The sequence below is a fragment of the Chelonoidis abingdonii genome, chromosome 6, assembly GCF_003597395.2.
Source record: "Chelonoidis abingdonii isolate Lonesome George chromosome 6, CheloAbing_2.0, whole genome shotgun sequence".
In the NCBI taxonomy this organism is placed as follows: domain Eukaryota; kingdom Metazoa; phylum Chordata; order Testudines; family Testudinidae; genus Chelonoidis; species Chelonoidis abingdonii.
Genome location: NC_133774.1, coordinates 134886072 through 134899012, shown reverse-complemented (window position 1 = coordinate 134899012; position 12941 = coordinate 134886072). Strand labels below are relative to the sequence as shown.

At 43.4% G+C, this 12941-nt stretch overlaps 1 protein-coding gene across 3 annotated transcripts in view; it reads right to left on the bottom strand.

Moving 5' to 3' along the window:
• FKTN (fukutin) overlaps positions 1-11336 on the bottom strand; it is a 44849-nt gene extending 33513 nt beyond the window's left edge. For 2 of the 3 annotated variants that reach the window (XR_012656179.1, XM_032765843.2), the window contains exons 1-2: positions 7874-7998; positions 5370-5429 (exon numbers count right to left, since the gene is read on the bottom strand). Coding sequence is in view for 2 of the 3 variants with exons in the window: in XM_032765843.2 (XP_032621734.1) it covers positions 5370-5429; positions 7874-7978 (165 nt within the window). In the remaining variant the exon portion in view is untranslated. Of the gene's footprint in view, positions 1-5369; positions 5430-7873; positions 8053-11263 lie in introns of those variants that run through there. The other variant, XM_032765841.2, reaches the window with a different exon arrangement.
• Positions 11337-12941: the final 1605 nt, after the last annotated feature.

Genomic DNA, 12941 nt, shown 5'->3' with positions numbered 1-12941 from the left:
TCAGAAAGGTAACTTTGCCTCGTTTGTGAAGAGCTTTATAAGTCAGCATAAACAACTAACATGAAGCTAGAGTGACAGCAATCAAAACAAGGTCAAACAAGTGTGCAGTATTATGTAATGTAACTATCTGCCAGTAAAAATTTGAGCTGGTGATTTTGTGTCAGCTGCAGCCTATTACACAAGCTGGAATTCCAATAAGCAAAGCATTTCAATATTCAGTTTGGAAGGACACAAAGGTATGGATCAGAACTTCTACATTAGAAAAGGAAAGACAAAGCCAGGTCCTGCAGAAATGTTTCTTAAAAGGCAGAAAAGTGTCTTGAGGACTATACAGACAAAAGAATCTCCGAGGTCCCCAAATCCACAACCCTAGTTCAATACTTCCATTTCAAAAATAGGAAATTTCAACCAATGTCTTCAAATGCTTTGTAATTTTGCACATCTGACAGAGGCATCATTTGGAACATATAAGTATTACACCGTATGGTGATCTGACAGAAGATATCTTTTACTGTACCCAGATTTTTGAAAGGTGAATATGGCTACCAACATTTCTGGTATAAAATTTAACCAGCAACGGCAAGGACACTAGACAAAAATCCAAATCCGAATCATTGCATAATTCCACACTTGTTATAAACTCTCTTTAAATATTCGGTTTTGGATTCTTCGTGAAGGCTATTGAGAGTCTTAGTGTACTGTACCATATACACAGAATTATGAACTGTAGTTAAAATGAACTAGTTCCTAATAGGTAGATAATTTGGCATGACCATCCATTTTCTGTCCTCTGGTGTCTGTGCCCAGTCATGGTGGGAGAGCTTGCATGCTCTAACGATCCCCAGAGTCTGTGTTGGCGGGGGCTTTTTGCTCCCGGATTGGTCTGTGGGGAGGGGCCAGACAAAACAGACACCCTGGTCCTCTAGCCTGGGGGTTAGGCACAGGGATAACAATCTTGGCCTGTAAAACACCAAAATATGTTACAGAAACAGTGACGGAGAAATCGACCATTACTGTGTGTGATAGCCTTCAGGAGTCAATTATCCATATGACTGCCAGTGGTGAAAGCCAAAAGGAAGCCAGTGGCATGAAGACTGAAGTGCTCAACACCAAGACAAAAAACAAACTTGTTTTTTGGAATGTATAGACAATGTACAAAACGGAAACTAGCTCAGGTCACAGCAAAAATGAGATGCTACAGCTTACATATCCTGGATATCAGTGAGAGCAGATGGACGGGATCAGGAAGATTAACAACAGCCTCATGAGAAACTTTGCTCTTTTCTGGATGGGATGATGGACAACCCTATCAGGGTGTTGCCATTCTTTCGAAGAAGGGAGTGACACATTCCCTGCTTGAATGGAAATCCATCAGCAGCAGATTTGAGAGCCAGACTGAAAGGGAAATATAATAATATCACCCTGATTCAGTGTTATGCTCCGACAAATGACCGTGATGAAGAAGTAAAGGACAAATTCTACCTTATACTATGGGCAGAGTTAGAGAGAGTGCCATGTCACGACTTAACTATCATCAAGGGAGACCTGAATGCCCAGGTCGGTAAGGACAGCACAAATAATGACAGAGCAATGGGAAGAAATGGGTATGGCACCATGAATGAAAACAGAGAAAGGCTTGTTGATTTCTGTAATACGAATGATCTAGTCATCGGCGGAACCCTATTTCAACACAGTGACATTCACAAGTTGACATGGTGTTCTCCAAATGACAGAGATAAGAACCAGATTGACCATATCATGATCCATGGCAAATGGCGACGCTCACTGACAGGTGTGAAAGTGAGAAGGGGTGCAGATGTTGGCAGTGACCACCACCTTCTACCAGCCTCCATCAAGCTAAAACTGAGAAGTGTGGGTCCACCAAACAAGGGACATAGACATTATGATATTGACAAGCTAAAGTCCCTTGAAATACAGAAAGCCTTTGTTCTGCAGTTAAAGAACAGGTTTCAGGCACTTGCAGACCTGGATGAAGAGGAGGGGAATGCGGATGAAGAGATCAACATGAAGTGGTACAAAGTAACAGCAATTTATAAACAGAGCCGTGAAGCCTGTCTAGGCTACAGGCAGAAGAGATAGAAGGAGTGGATTACACACTGCACATGGAACACCACAGAAACCAGACAAGACCTGAAGAAAAAAGTTTTAGACACAAAATCCCAGAAGCTAAAGGACAAATACCCCGAGCAGTATAGCAAGGCACACCGGGAGGTCAAACACCTTGCGAGAGCAAACGACATTATAGTGATAATCTGGCAACACAAGAGGATGCAGCTGCTTGTGGTGAACAAGGAACCATCTACAAAATGATGTGGCTTACCAGTGGTAAATGGCAGACACCAACAAACACTCTCATCAGGAACAAACATGGACACCTACTAACAATTGAAAAAGAACAATAAATGCGCTGGACAGAGCATTTCAAATAATTGTTGAACAGGGAGCCACCTAAAGAGGAAGAAGCTGATCTTGATATCAACAATCAATCAATCCTCCCTTGGTTTTCACATCTCAACTGCTAGAAGAGGGCCTCATCCTCCCTGACTGAACTAACCTCGTTATCTCTAGCCTGCTTCTTGCTTGCATATATATACCTGCCCCTGGATATTTCCATTACATGCATCCAACAAAGTGGGTATTCACCCATGAAAGCTCATGCTCCAATATGTCTCTTAGTCTATAAGGTGCCACAGGACTCTTTGCTGCTTTGATATCAACAGATATCCCAACTAAGGAAGAGATCATTCAAGCCATCAAATCCTTAAAAAATGGGAAAGCTCCTGACAAAGATAACTTGAATGCAGAATTGTTCAAGGTAAATCCTAAATTACCAGCATCTATCTTGGCCCCTCTGTTTACATCATCTAGGAAAGGGAAAAAGTGCCAGATGAGTGGACCAATGGGGTTATAGTGAAGATACCAAAGAAAGGAACTCTTAGTGATTGTAATAAAATGGCATAGTATCACACTTTTATCTGTGCCAAGGAAAGTATTGTGTAAGATCATAGTCTAGCGTACATCAGAGGCAGTTGACAGCGTTCTCAGAAAAGAGAAAGCTGGTTTTCAGAAAGGGCGTGGATGCACAGACCAGATCTTCACTCTATGGAACATAACAGACCGGTGCTTAAAATGGCATACATAAATTTCACAGACTTTGAGAAGGCTTTTGATAGCATTCACAGGACCAGCCTATGGCACATTCTGCAGGCATATGGAATTCCTTTCCGTATAATTAACGTAATCAAAAGCTTCTATTTCAACTTTACATGCAATGTTGATCACAGTAAGCTCAGTTTTGGAGTCAAAACAGGAGTATGTCACGGGTGTGTCACGTCTGCAATCCTCCCCAACATTGCCATCAACTGGGTAATGCGGCGTACAACACAAGACATGCCAAGAGCATGAAATGGACACTCTTCTCATCCCTTGAAGACTTGGACTTTTTCAGATGATGATGTTCTCCTAGCACACACCCAAAACCATATACAAGAAAAAACAACTCGACTCAACGCATTCAGCCAGCAAACTGGACTGAAAATCAACCACAATAAGATATATATCATGAGCTTTAATATTGCCTCCCCATCACCAGTACGGATAGAGGATTATGTTTTCACCAATGTAGAAATATTCACGTACTTAGGCAGCACCATCAGCCAGGATGGTGGAACAAGCCAGGACATCCAGAACAAAATCAGTAAAGACAGGAACATCTTCAGGAGCTTAAATACAGTCTGGAAATCATCAAAATACAACACCAAAACCAAACTCAAAATTTATCAGAGCGGCATACTTTCAATACTACTTTATAGCGCAGAATGCTGGGGAATGAGAAAGTATGACATTTCCAAACTGTCTTCATTCCATACAATCTGCCTTAAAAAAATCATCGGCATCTTTTGGCCCAGAACAATTTCAAACCAAGATCTATTGACACAGTGCAGCCAAGAAGATCTGAGCACCATCATTGCCAGGAGGCCTTGGAGACAGATTGATCATATGCTTTGGATGGAAACTGATTCCATCACCAGAGTAGCAATAAGATGAACACCTGAAGGCAAGCGAAAATGAGGCCGCCCAAAAACAACATGGCAAAGAGCTGCGGAAGCTGAGCTGAAAAACCTGAGCCACAGCTGGTGAACCACTGAAAGACCTGACAGAAACAGAGAGGAGTGGAAAAGCTTCGTCACTGCCCTAAACACCAGAGGTATAATTGGAACATGACGATGATGATGATCCATCATTTTAACAATGTCACCACTCAGATCTGCATTTTTTCTGCTCTTAAATAGCAAGTGACCAATCTGAACCTTTTCTTTTAAGGTTCGAAAAGTCCTCTGGAGAAGTCGAGAGCAAGGCCTCCCAATGACCTATTAATCTGATTAATCTTTATGGTAGAGAGTGGAATTTGGTGGTAAGGAACTTTCAGTTCTTCAGCTGTGTTCTCCCAATTAGGTACCACCATAATCAATAAAAAAAGTTATGTCTCTGAGCACACTGTAAAATAATTGTTGGCGGGCTCATGTAAATGAGTATGTGGTCTCAGTCCAATTCTGATCAGAGAGAAGTTTATATCATGAAATTAACTGTCACAATTGGCTCTAACTGTGACCAGTGCTGGTTGTCTCATCAAAAGGGCCAGCGATTGAACAGACATGGAAAATGACTTCCCTTTGAGCCCTGAAGCACCATTTATATTAAGCGTCAAACAGAGCTGAACGAATAATTTAAACTGTTCCAACTGAATAGGGTTTTGAAACCAGTATATTATAGATGGGGGCACAGGAGCTTTGGAGAAGCTTGCACTGCACCCCCATTAGCATGTCCAAGTGTATTCTATGGATAAGCAGAAGACTTCAGTGTTCAAATCCATCAATCTGACACCTTTCATAAACACTAAATTCACTTTTAAAAAAAGAAAATTAAAGATTTCCAGTTTCTGTGTTAGAGTTTTGGCTCAATTCTAATCAGGTTAAATTACATGCTATCTAACTTGTCCCTGCTGTTTTAATAGGATAAGTTATTCTTCACTTCCTGCATCTAAACTATTTTGTTACACTGATGCTACCACTACAAGGCTAAGTTCCACTCTAGAAACAGGTGCATTTCAGAAGTGATGCCTATATGAACAGCACACAGGGCATGATCCTGAGACAGCTGAGCACTCAGAAATCCCCTTTACTTTAACGGTCATGTTCAGGGCAGTAAGATCAAGGCTGCTTCCATTTAAAACAACCAACTTCCCAATGACTAAACTGGATGCAGAAGTGGACCCATAATTTGCAATTCTGTAAGAGTTCATTGATACTTACAAGGCATGCTGCATAAATAAGTAACATTGTACATACCCATTGTATGCCATCTTGTCCTGACTGGCTTCCTTTAACTTTTGAAAAAACAGCTCCATTCTAGCAAGAAGAAGGACAAAAGATATTTTGAAAGCTAAGATATCCCAAATGGTGGCTTTGTTTAGATTTATAAAAGGAAATTTTACATTTTTTTTTCACTAACACTTTACATTTCAAGGATTGCAGTTTTAAGTTACCTATATATGTTACATGGAGTAGAAAGCATGGCCAGTACTATTCACTTAATATATTTAGAAGGACCATGCAAGTATTGCTGGATCTAGCCTTATGCTTCCAAGTCAATAGGCCAATTAGTAAAAGAAAAAAGGACAGGGTAGGTAAGAATAGATTAAGAAAAAAATCAAAACAATTTTTTAAAATGTAAATTAAACAGGTTTACTTAAAAATAAACCTATTTAAAATTACATTTTGAATTGACAACCTTGTTCAGGCCTAAACTTCTTATAATATATTAAAATCATTTAAATTAAATAAAAAAAATAATATCAAGTAGTACATGTTTGCTGCCAAAGTATTAAAGAAAGTCAAATTACTGAACTTGTGGAAGTCACTGGCAAAGAACTTGAAATCAGAGTATGCTGAAGTGCTAAACCAGCTTTAGACAGCAGTAGCCTCTTCTGCAGTTGCAGCGAGAATACTTCCTTCATTTCAGTTTGTTCAGCAAGTTCAGTGCATTCAAAGTTAAAAAAATAATTGGGAGTTAGAAAAGGAAAACAAGTTTTCTTACTTTTCAATCTATGATTAAAAACAATGTCAGATGATATCTACTACTTCTAAATGAAGACATGGTAACCAGAAACAACAAGTTCAATTCACTAACTACAGATAATATTTCGTTTAATAAATCAGTTAGCTGTAAAGGCAAAATATGTTCTGATAATTATTTTCTTATGCATCCAGGCTATTTAAGGTAGTTTTATTTAATTTAAAATCCTGGTTTTCTGCATTTTAAATTTAATTTGAATCTCCATCCAACTAGGGCTTGACGCAAAATGCAAGTAAAAAATTTATCTAGCGAATAAGAAATGCATCATTCACCATTTTCTAACATAAAAAATATATAAATTAAGTAACTTCTTTTAAGTTAAGCAATATACTTGCTTAAATAAATGTGCATAAATACGATGAACCCACCTGGTTAGCAAAAAGAAGCACCACATTTAGTTAAAAGGCTACATTTAGTTGCAATCAATGTTTGAATGGTTTCTAACTAATGAAAATCAAGCTTTCTTACGGAAAATAACTAAAATGTACAAATGCAAAACACATTTAAAATTGATTTTTTAAATCAAGGTTTCCTATCTGTTGATTTAAATCACGATTAAAGTCAGTGATTTAAATCAAACCCCTCTGAAAGAGGAAGATGAAATAATGCCAGTAGCCTTGGAATACTGGGGAAAAGTCATACATGAGGTTCAGTGGTGCAGCCTGTCAAAGATATAACCATCGATGGATAAATTTGAGAAGGAAAATATTTGTGTCATAAGAAAATATTTGTGTTAAAGCCTCAGATTCCTAGCTACCTAGTGGACAATGATTTCTAATTCACAACCTCGCTGTGGACAGCATATGAGGAAGCCAGACTGTAATGTCATTAACAGTAAGACGACTTCAGACCGAATAAGGGTTCCCCCCACCAAAAGAGCTAAGCCAGGAAATTAGATACCAACAGACTCTCCTTCTAAAGAAGGAGAAAGTTAAGATATACTGTTGTCTTCCGTTCTTGTATTGTGTGCACTGAAATCTAGAGATAAACCATGTAATCCTCATGAGGGAAGATTTCACTTCTAGCAGATTTTAGCTAATTATTGCCTTTATTTTCCCATTATGGAAAGAATACATCTAGCCACATGTGCCTCTTGGTTCTCAAACAGAATCGTAACTACAGGAATTTACGTTTGGTATCTAGAAAGCTTTACAACAGAACCTCAGAGACAAGTTAAAGGTGACCAATTCTGCAGAAACAGTAGCTTCTTTTAACACATCTGTTGAAGATGCAGCAAACAACAAATTGCATTTTACTTTTTTGCTTCCCTAAACAGCCTTACAGAAATTCCATTTGCCTCAAGTTTCAACACAGAATCATACCTGAGTCTGGGTTAAGTCAAGGTGCATGCACTTGGGAAGTTTAAAAAAAACACTTTTGATGTACCAGACTGAGTTCAAATGCGCAGCAAAGCCTAGAATCGTGGAAATTTAGTCTAGTGTCTGAGTTTATAGATAAAGTCTTTGTCTAGCTGGCAGATTGGCTCACGATTGAGAATAACATTCTAATCTCATCTGTTCTATGCTACCTGCTCACTGTGTCCTGTTGGGTAATGTACTTAATTTTTGCATGTCAATTTTATGGTAATAGTTGTCAATCCCACAGGGATTTTTGAGTAATAATTAGCTAATATTTGTAATGTACTTGAGCATAAGAACTATTTTAATTTTTTTTTTTTTTTGCCAAATTCAAGTCTTTAAAGTGATTTTTTTTTTACCTTTGGAGATAGGTAGTACTTATAATAGTACAACTGGAACAGGAGAAACACTGAACTTGTCAAAGTAAGAAGAGCCAAAACCACATTCTTATTAATTCTCTGCATTAGTCTTCAGGGCTCACTTGAAAGCAGCTCAGTCTTTTTCATCTTTTCAGAGTGCGTATTACTTCTTTGCTTTTCTGTGAGCAAAGGAAGGTCACTTAGTTTCAGTAAAAAAAAAAAAAAAAATACATACAAAATCTACTTTTTAATAATAAGGTATAACAGTTCTGAAAAGTTAATGGAAACTATAGTAAACTGTGTGAACACAAAGTACTTACAAAAGAAAACAAGAGTAATGCAAATTATAAGTAAATCCACATGAAATGGGCGCTAATCACTGAGACTACTGGATTTCTGTCTTATCTTTGAAAAAACATATTTTAACCAAATAAAACGCCTTCAAACTACAGCCAATCTAGATGCAATCCTAACTATATAAGCAAGACATCTAGGAAAGCTACTGGAGTGAGAATACCATCAAAGTGCACTATCACGTTTAATAAGGAACAATCACCTACTCAAGGGGAAGAAATGCCAACTAAATAAGAGAGACTACCTAAAAAGACTCATTGGCTGGGGAGAGGAACAATTTTAGTATTGAGACCATTTTGTTATTTAAAATATTTAACTATAATGAGAGAAAAGGGAAAACCAGATCCACAACAATCAGAGCAAGAAACCAGGATTGACTGATAGGAAAGAGAACGTGTTTTATTTTTCCCTTCACTTGACCAGAAACTGGGACATCTAATGAGAATGCAGTGAAACTTCACTATGTGAGAGAAAATCCTGCATTTGAGGAGACACCAGATACTAGAACAGTCATTTACACTGTGATTACATCTCATGTATTGTGTTGTTCAGAGTGATAACATTTGGTTCATTTCCTTTCTTCAGTCCAGCTCTTCCTTAGCTAAATAGCTTCCGGTTTCCTGTCCATATAAGACAGGGGTTCTCAAATTGGGGTCGTGAGTTGTCAGCCTCCACTCCAAATCCCACTTTGCCTCCAGCGTTTATAATGGTGTTAAATATATAAAAAAGTGTTTTTAATTTATAAGAGGGGGTGGCACTCAGAGGCTTGCTATGTGAATGGAGTCATCACTACAAAAGTTTGAGAATCACTGATATAAAATGAGCTTCAAGTAGTACCGATGATGCTAGTCAACCAAACATAAATCAGAGCTTTAAGCATAGTGAGTTTGAACACCAACATTTAAATATAGCAGCAGTAGTACAATGCAACTACCATTCATGGGGATCAAAGTTTGAGACTCCAGCTCAATCTGTCACTTCTGATCTGGTACAATTTGGAAAATCTGCTGCATGGGAAACACCTACAGTTCTTCTCTAGTAAGACTTTCAACTACTTTATAAACTGGATTCTATTCTGGCACTAATACCAGCATACAATCAAACAGTATGTGTCTGAAATATGAAAGCAGTGTCTGATTTCAAAAATAAAGGATTTGTCTGGTTGGCAGAGTGGTCTGAGCTCAGGATAGGGAGTCAAATTATAATCTCATCTATGCTAGCTATTCACTAGGTTTTAGGTAATTTAAGCATGCCAGTTTTATTGTAACAGTTATAAATAATCCCCCCGCCCAATGTATTCTGAGAGCTTTTTTTTCTTTAAATCTCATTCTTCTGAAGAATCATGAGAGATCAGACACTGGACAAGGAGGGTTAGGACTCTGAGGTAGCATAGAGCATTCTTACAGGTGGCTGGCTGGCTAGATTTTGCTCACATAGTCAGGGTCTAACTGAGCCTCATATGTGGGGTCAGGAAAGAATTTTCCCCCAGATCAGATCAGCAGTGACTGGGGGTGAGGGGATGTCATCTTCCTCTGTGGAGTGTGGGTGCAGCTGACTTGCCAAGATTATCTGGCCATATTTCACTTAATCCCTGCCATTGTAAGGGTCTCAGACACTGATGCACTCTCCTGTTCTCTGTCTGGGGCATGTAACAGGCTAGTCTCCTGTGGACTGTAATATTTGGGTTTCATTTTGGTCATCAGTTACTGTGCAGGTACAAGGTGGTTGCCTGTGATCTAGAGGTGGTCAGACTAGATTTGTGGTTTTCAATCTTTATCTGCAGACCCCTAAAAAATTTCACATGCAGCTGTAGACCCCTTTGGAAATCTTAGACACAGTCTGCAGAGCCCCCGGGAGTTGAAAAGCACTGGACGAGATGATCTCATGGTCCTTTCTTGCCTTAAATTTTATGTTCTGAGGAATTCTACATTCTGGAGAATAGTTAATCTTTGAAAAGCACTTTAAGCATATTTAGGGTTGCCAACCCTCCCGTTTTGGCCAGGAGTCTCCCGGAATTGGTCTCGATCTCTCAGAGGCTACTGAAGCTAATCCAGGAGATTTTAGGCCACTAAAGTCCGCAGTGCAGCTGGCCTAAGGTGGGCACCCTACCTGCCCTAGTTCCATGCCACTCCTGGGAGCAGCTGGCATGTCCAGCGGCTCCCAGCAGAAGATGCAGCCAGGGGCCTCTGTGCGTTACCCCAAGTGCCAACTCTGCTGCTCCCACTGGCTGGGAATGGGGAACCATGGCCAAAGGGAGCTGCAGGGGCAGTGCTTACAGGCACAGGGCTGCCAGGCCGCCCGTGAGCCTAGGAGACGCTGCTGCTTCTGAGAGCTGTCTGAGGTTAGTGCCACCTGGTCAGAGCCTGAACCCCAAACCCCCTGCCCCAGGTCAGAACCCTCTCCCACTGTCCAAACCCCCACCTCCTTCCTGCACCCCAACCCAGAGCCCCCCTTGCACCCAAACTCCCTGCCCCAGCCCAGTGAAAGTGAGTGAGGGTGAGGAGAGCTAGAGACGGAGGGGTGCTGAGTGAGCGGGGGAAGGGGTCTCGGAAAAGGGGGGGGCAGAGGGACTTTGGGAATGGGTTTCTGTGATGAGAGCTGGCAGCCCCAAGCATAGCAAGTTGTTATTCGCGCTAAATTCCGATCTCTGAAGAGGGTTCTGGCGGGGAGGGGGCTGCGTGTTTCCCACCCCAGGGACAAGCGGCACTTATAACGGTCCTCCCGGGCAACCCTGACCGGCAACACAGCTCTGGGCCGAACCAGGGCCGGGCCGAGTCAGCCCCACGCAGGCAGCGGCCGCTGGCTCGGGGCCGGTTCTCCCGCAGTTACTGGGGGCCCTGCCCCTCCCTCGCCGCACCGCCACCCGCGGGCCCCACCAACTGACCAGGGCCGGTCCGCCCCGAGCACCCCCACCTCCCCGGCCCGTTCCTAGGAGCCCACGGGCGCCGGAACCAGCCGGGACCCCTCCCCCCGCCCACAGGCACGCACGGGCCCCGGGGCGGCGTGGGCAGCCCCTGCGGGCCGCCATTCCGTTACCTGGGCGGCCGCAGCGTCGGCCAGGGGGCGCGTTTTGCAGCAGCCGTAAAGCGCGTGCCTGGAGAAGGGGCCCGCGGCTGGTAGAGCGGTGCGACAGTCTGCGCGTGCGTCCGGAAGGGCGCGAGGTCGGCCGTCCGGCGAGTGGGGGGTGGGAGCGCCGCAGGCGGGCGGGGTCACGCTGTGCCTCCAGCGATTCAGCCAGCGCAACTGAGGCAGGAGCTGGGAGCGCCTGGTGGGCGGGGGGCGCGGGTTAAGCTCGCCTCCAAAGCCAGGCGAGCTGGAAATTTCCTTTCCCCCTTCCTCTCCAGAGCCCTGCAAAGCTGCGGAGCATGTCTGCCGAGCAGGCGGGGACAGCGGTGGCGTGTTCGTGGAGTTCTGGGGGTGCCCGAACCCCCCCGCCACCGGCTCAAGGCTCTGGCTGGGGCGGGGTGGGGGTGCAGGCTCTGACAGGGAGTTTGGGGATGGGGTGAGGGCTGTGGCTGCAGATAAGGGGTTTGGAGTGGGAGGGGCTCAGGGCAAGGGTAGGGGTGTAGGCTCGGGCTGGCAAGGGGAGGTTTGGGGTGCGGGAAGGGCTCAGGGCAAGAGTAAGGGTGTGGGGGGTGAGGGCTCTGGCTGGGACTGGGGATAAGGTGTTTGGGGTGCTGGAGGTGCTCAGGGCTAGGGTTGAAGGTGGGGGGGTGAAGGCTCTGAGGTGGGTCAGGGCTGGAGATGAGTTTAGGGTGCAGGCAGGCTGCTCCGGGACAGGGGCCAGACAGGAGGACTCACCCCAGCCCTTTCCCTGCTGGCAGCAGCAATGTCTGGGGGAGGAGCCCCCTCTTCCTGCCCCTGTGCTCCTAGGGCCCCTCTCAGGTCCAGAAATCTCCCTCCCCCGTGGTGGGTGCAGTGTGCACCTCCTCCCCTGCTGTTGCCCATGACTGTAGCCTCACTGGGGGTGAGGGATAGGGCTGCCACCTTGCCCAGCATGGGCGGGGGGTGTTGTACTGCTGGAGGGTCCTGCCTGAAAAGGGAAGGATTTGAGGGGGAAGGGTAGGCTTAGAGCCTTCCTCTTTCCTTGAACCTTTGCAGATAGACTTATGAATTGGATACAGTAGGAAGACTGTTCAAACTCATTGATTGTCCATTGCAAGGGAGAAGTCAGCAAAGCTCAGATGCCTGCTGACTTGCTCACAGAGGCAGCAGGCTTTGATACCTGTGGTATAAGCAACAGCACCCTTGCTTGAGTGGTTTTGTTCTTTCCTCTCTAAAAGGTCAAAGCCTGTTCCCATTGAACTCAATAGCACAACTTCTTTTGATTTCAACAGGAACAGGCTTTGGCCCCAAGAGATCAGAGAATGTGATTTTGATCAATTCCTTATCTGTCCAGAGGCAGTTCTCATACATGTTCTGTCAGGCTGATTTTGATTGCCCCTGCTGTATGTCATGCTGAGGAAAGTAATGAAACAATTTAGGCAGTAGTTCTATCAAGATGCACATGGCACACAGAAAACAGACATAGAACTATCACAGCCAGATGGTACAGCATCTTTGTTTTCCTTGAGCCTGGCAGAGAGGAACAGTTAGACAAGGCCTACACTGCCATTTTGCAATGCTGAAACTTTCTCGCTCAGGGGTGTGAAAAAACCACACCCCTGAGCCTTGCAAGTTTCAGTGCTGTAAAGGGGTAGTGACTCCCCTTGCG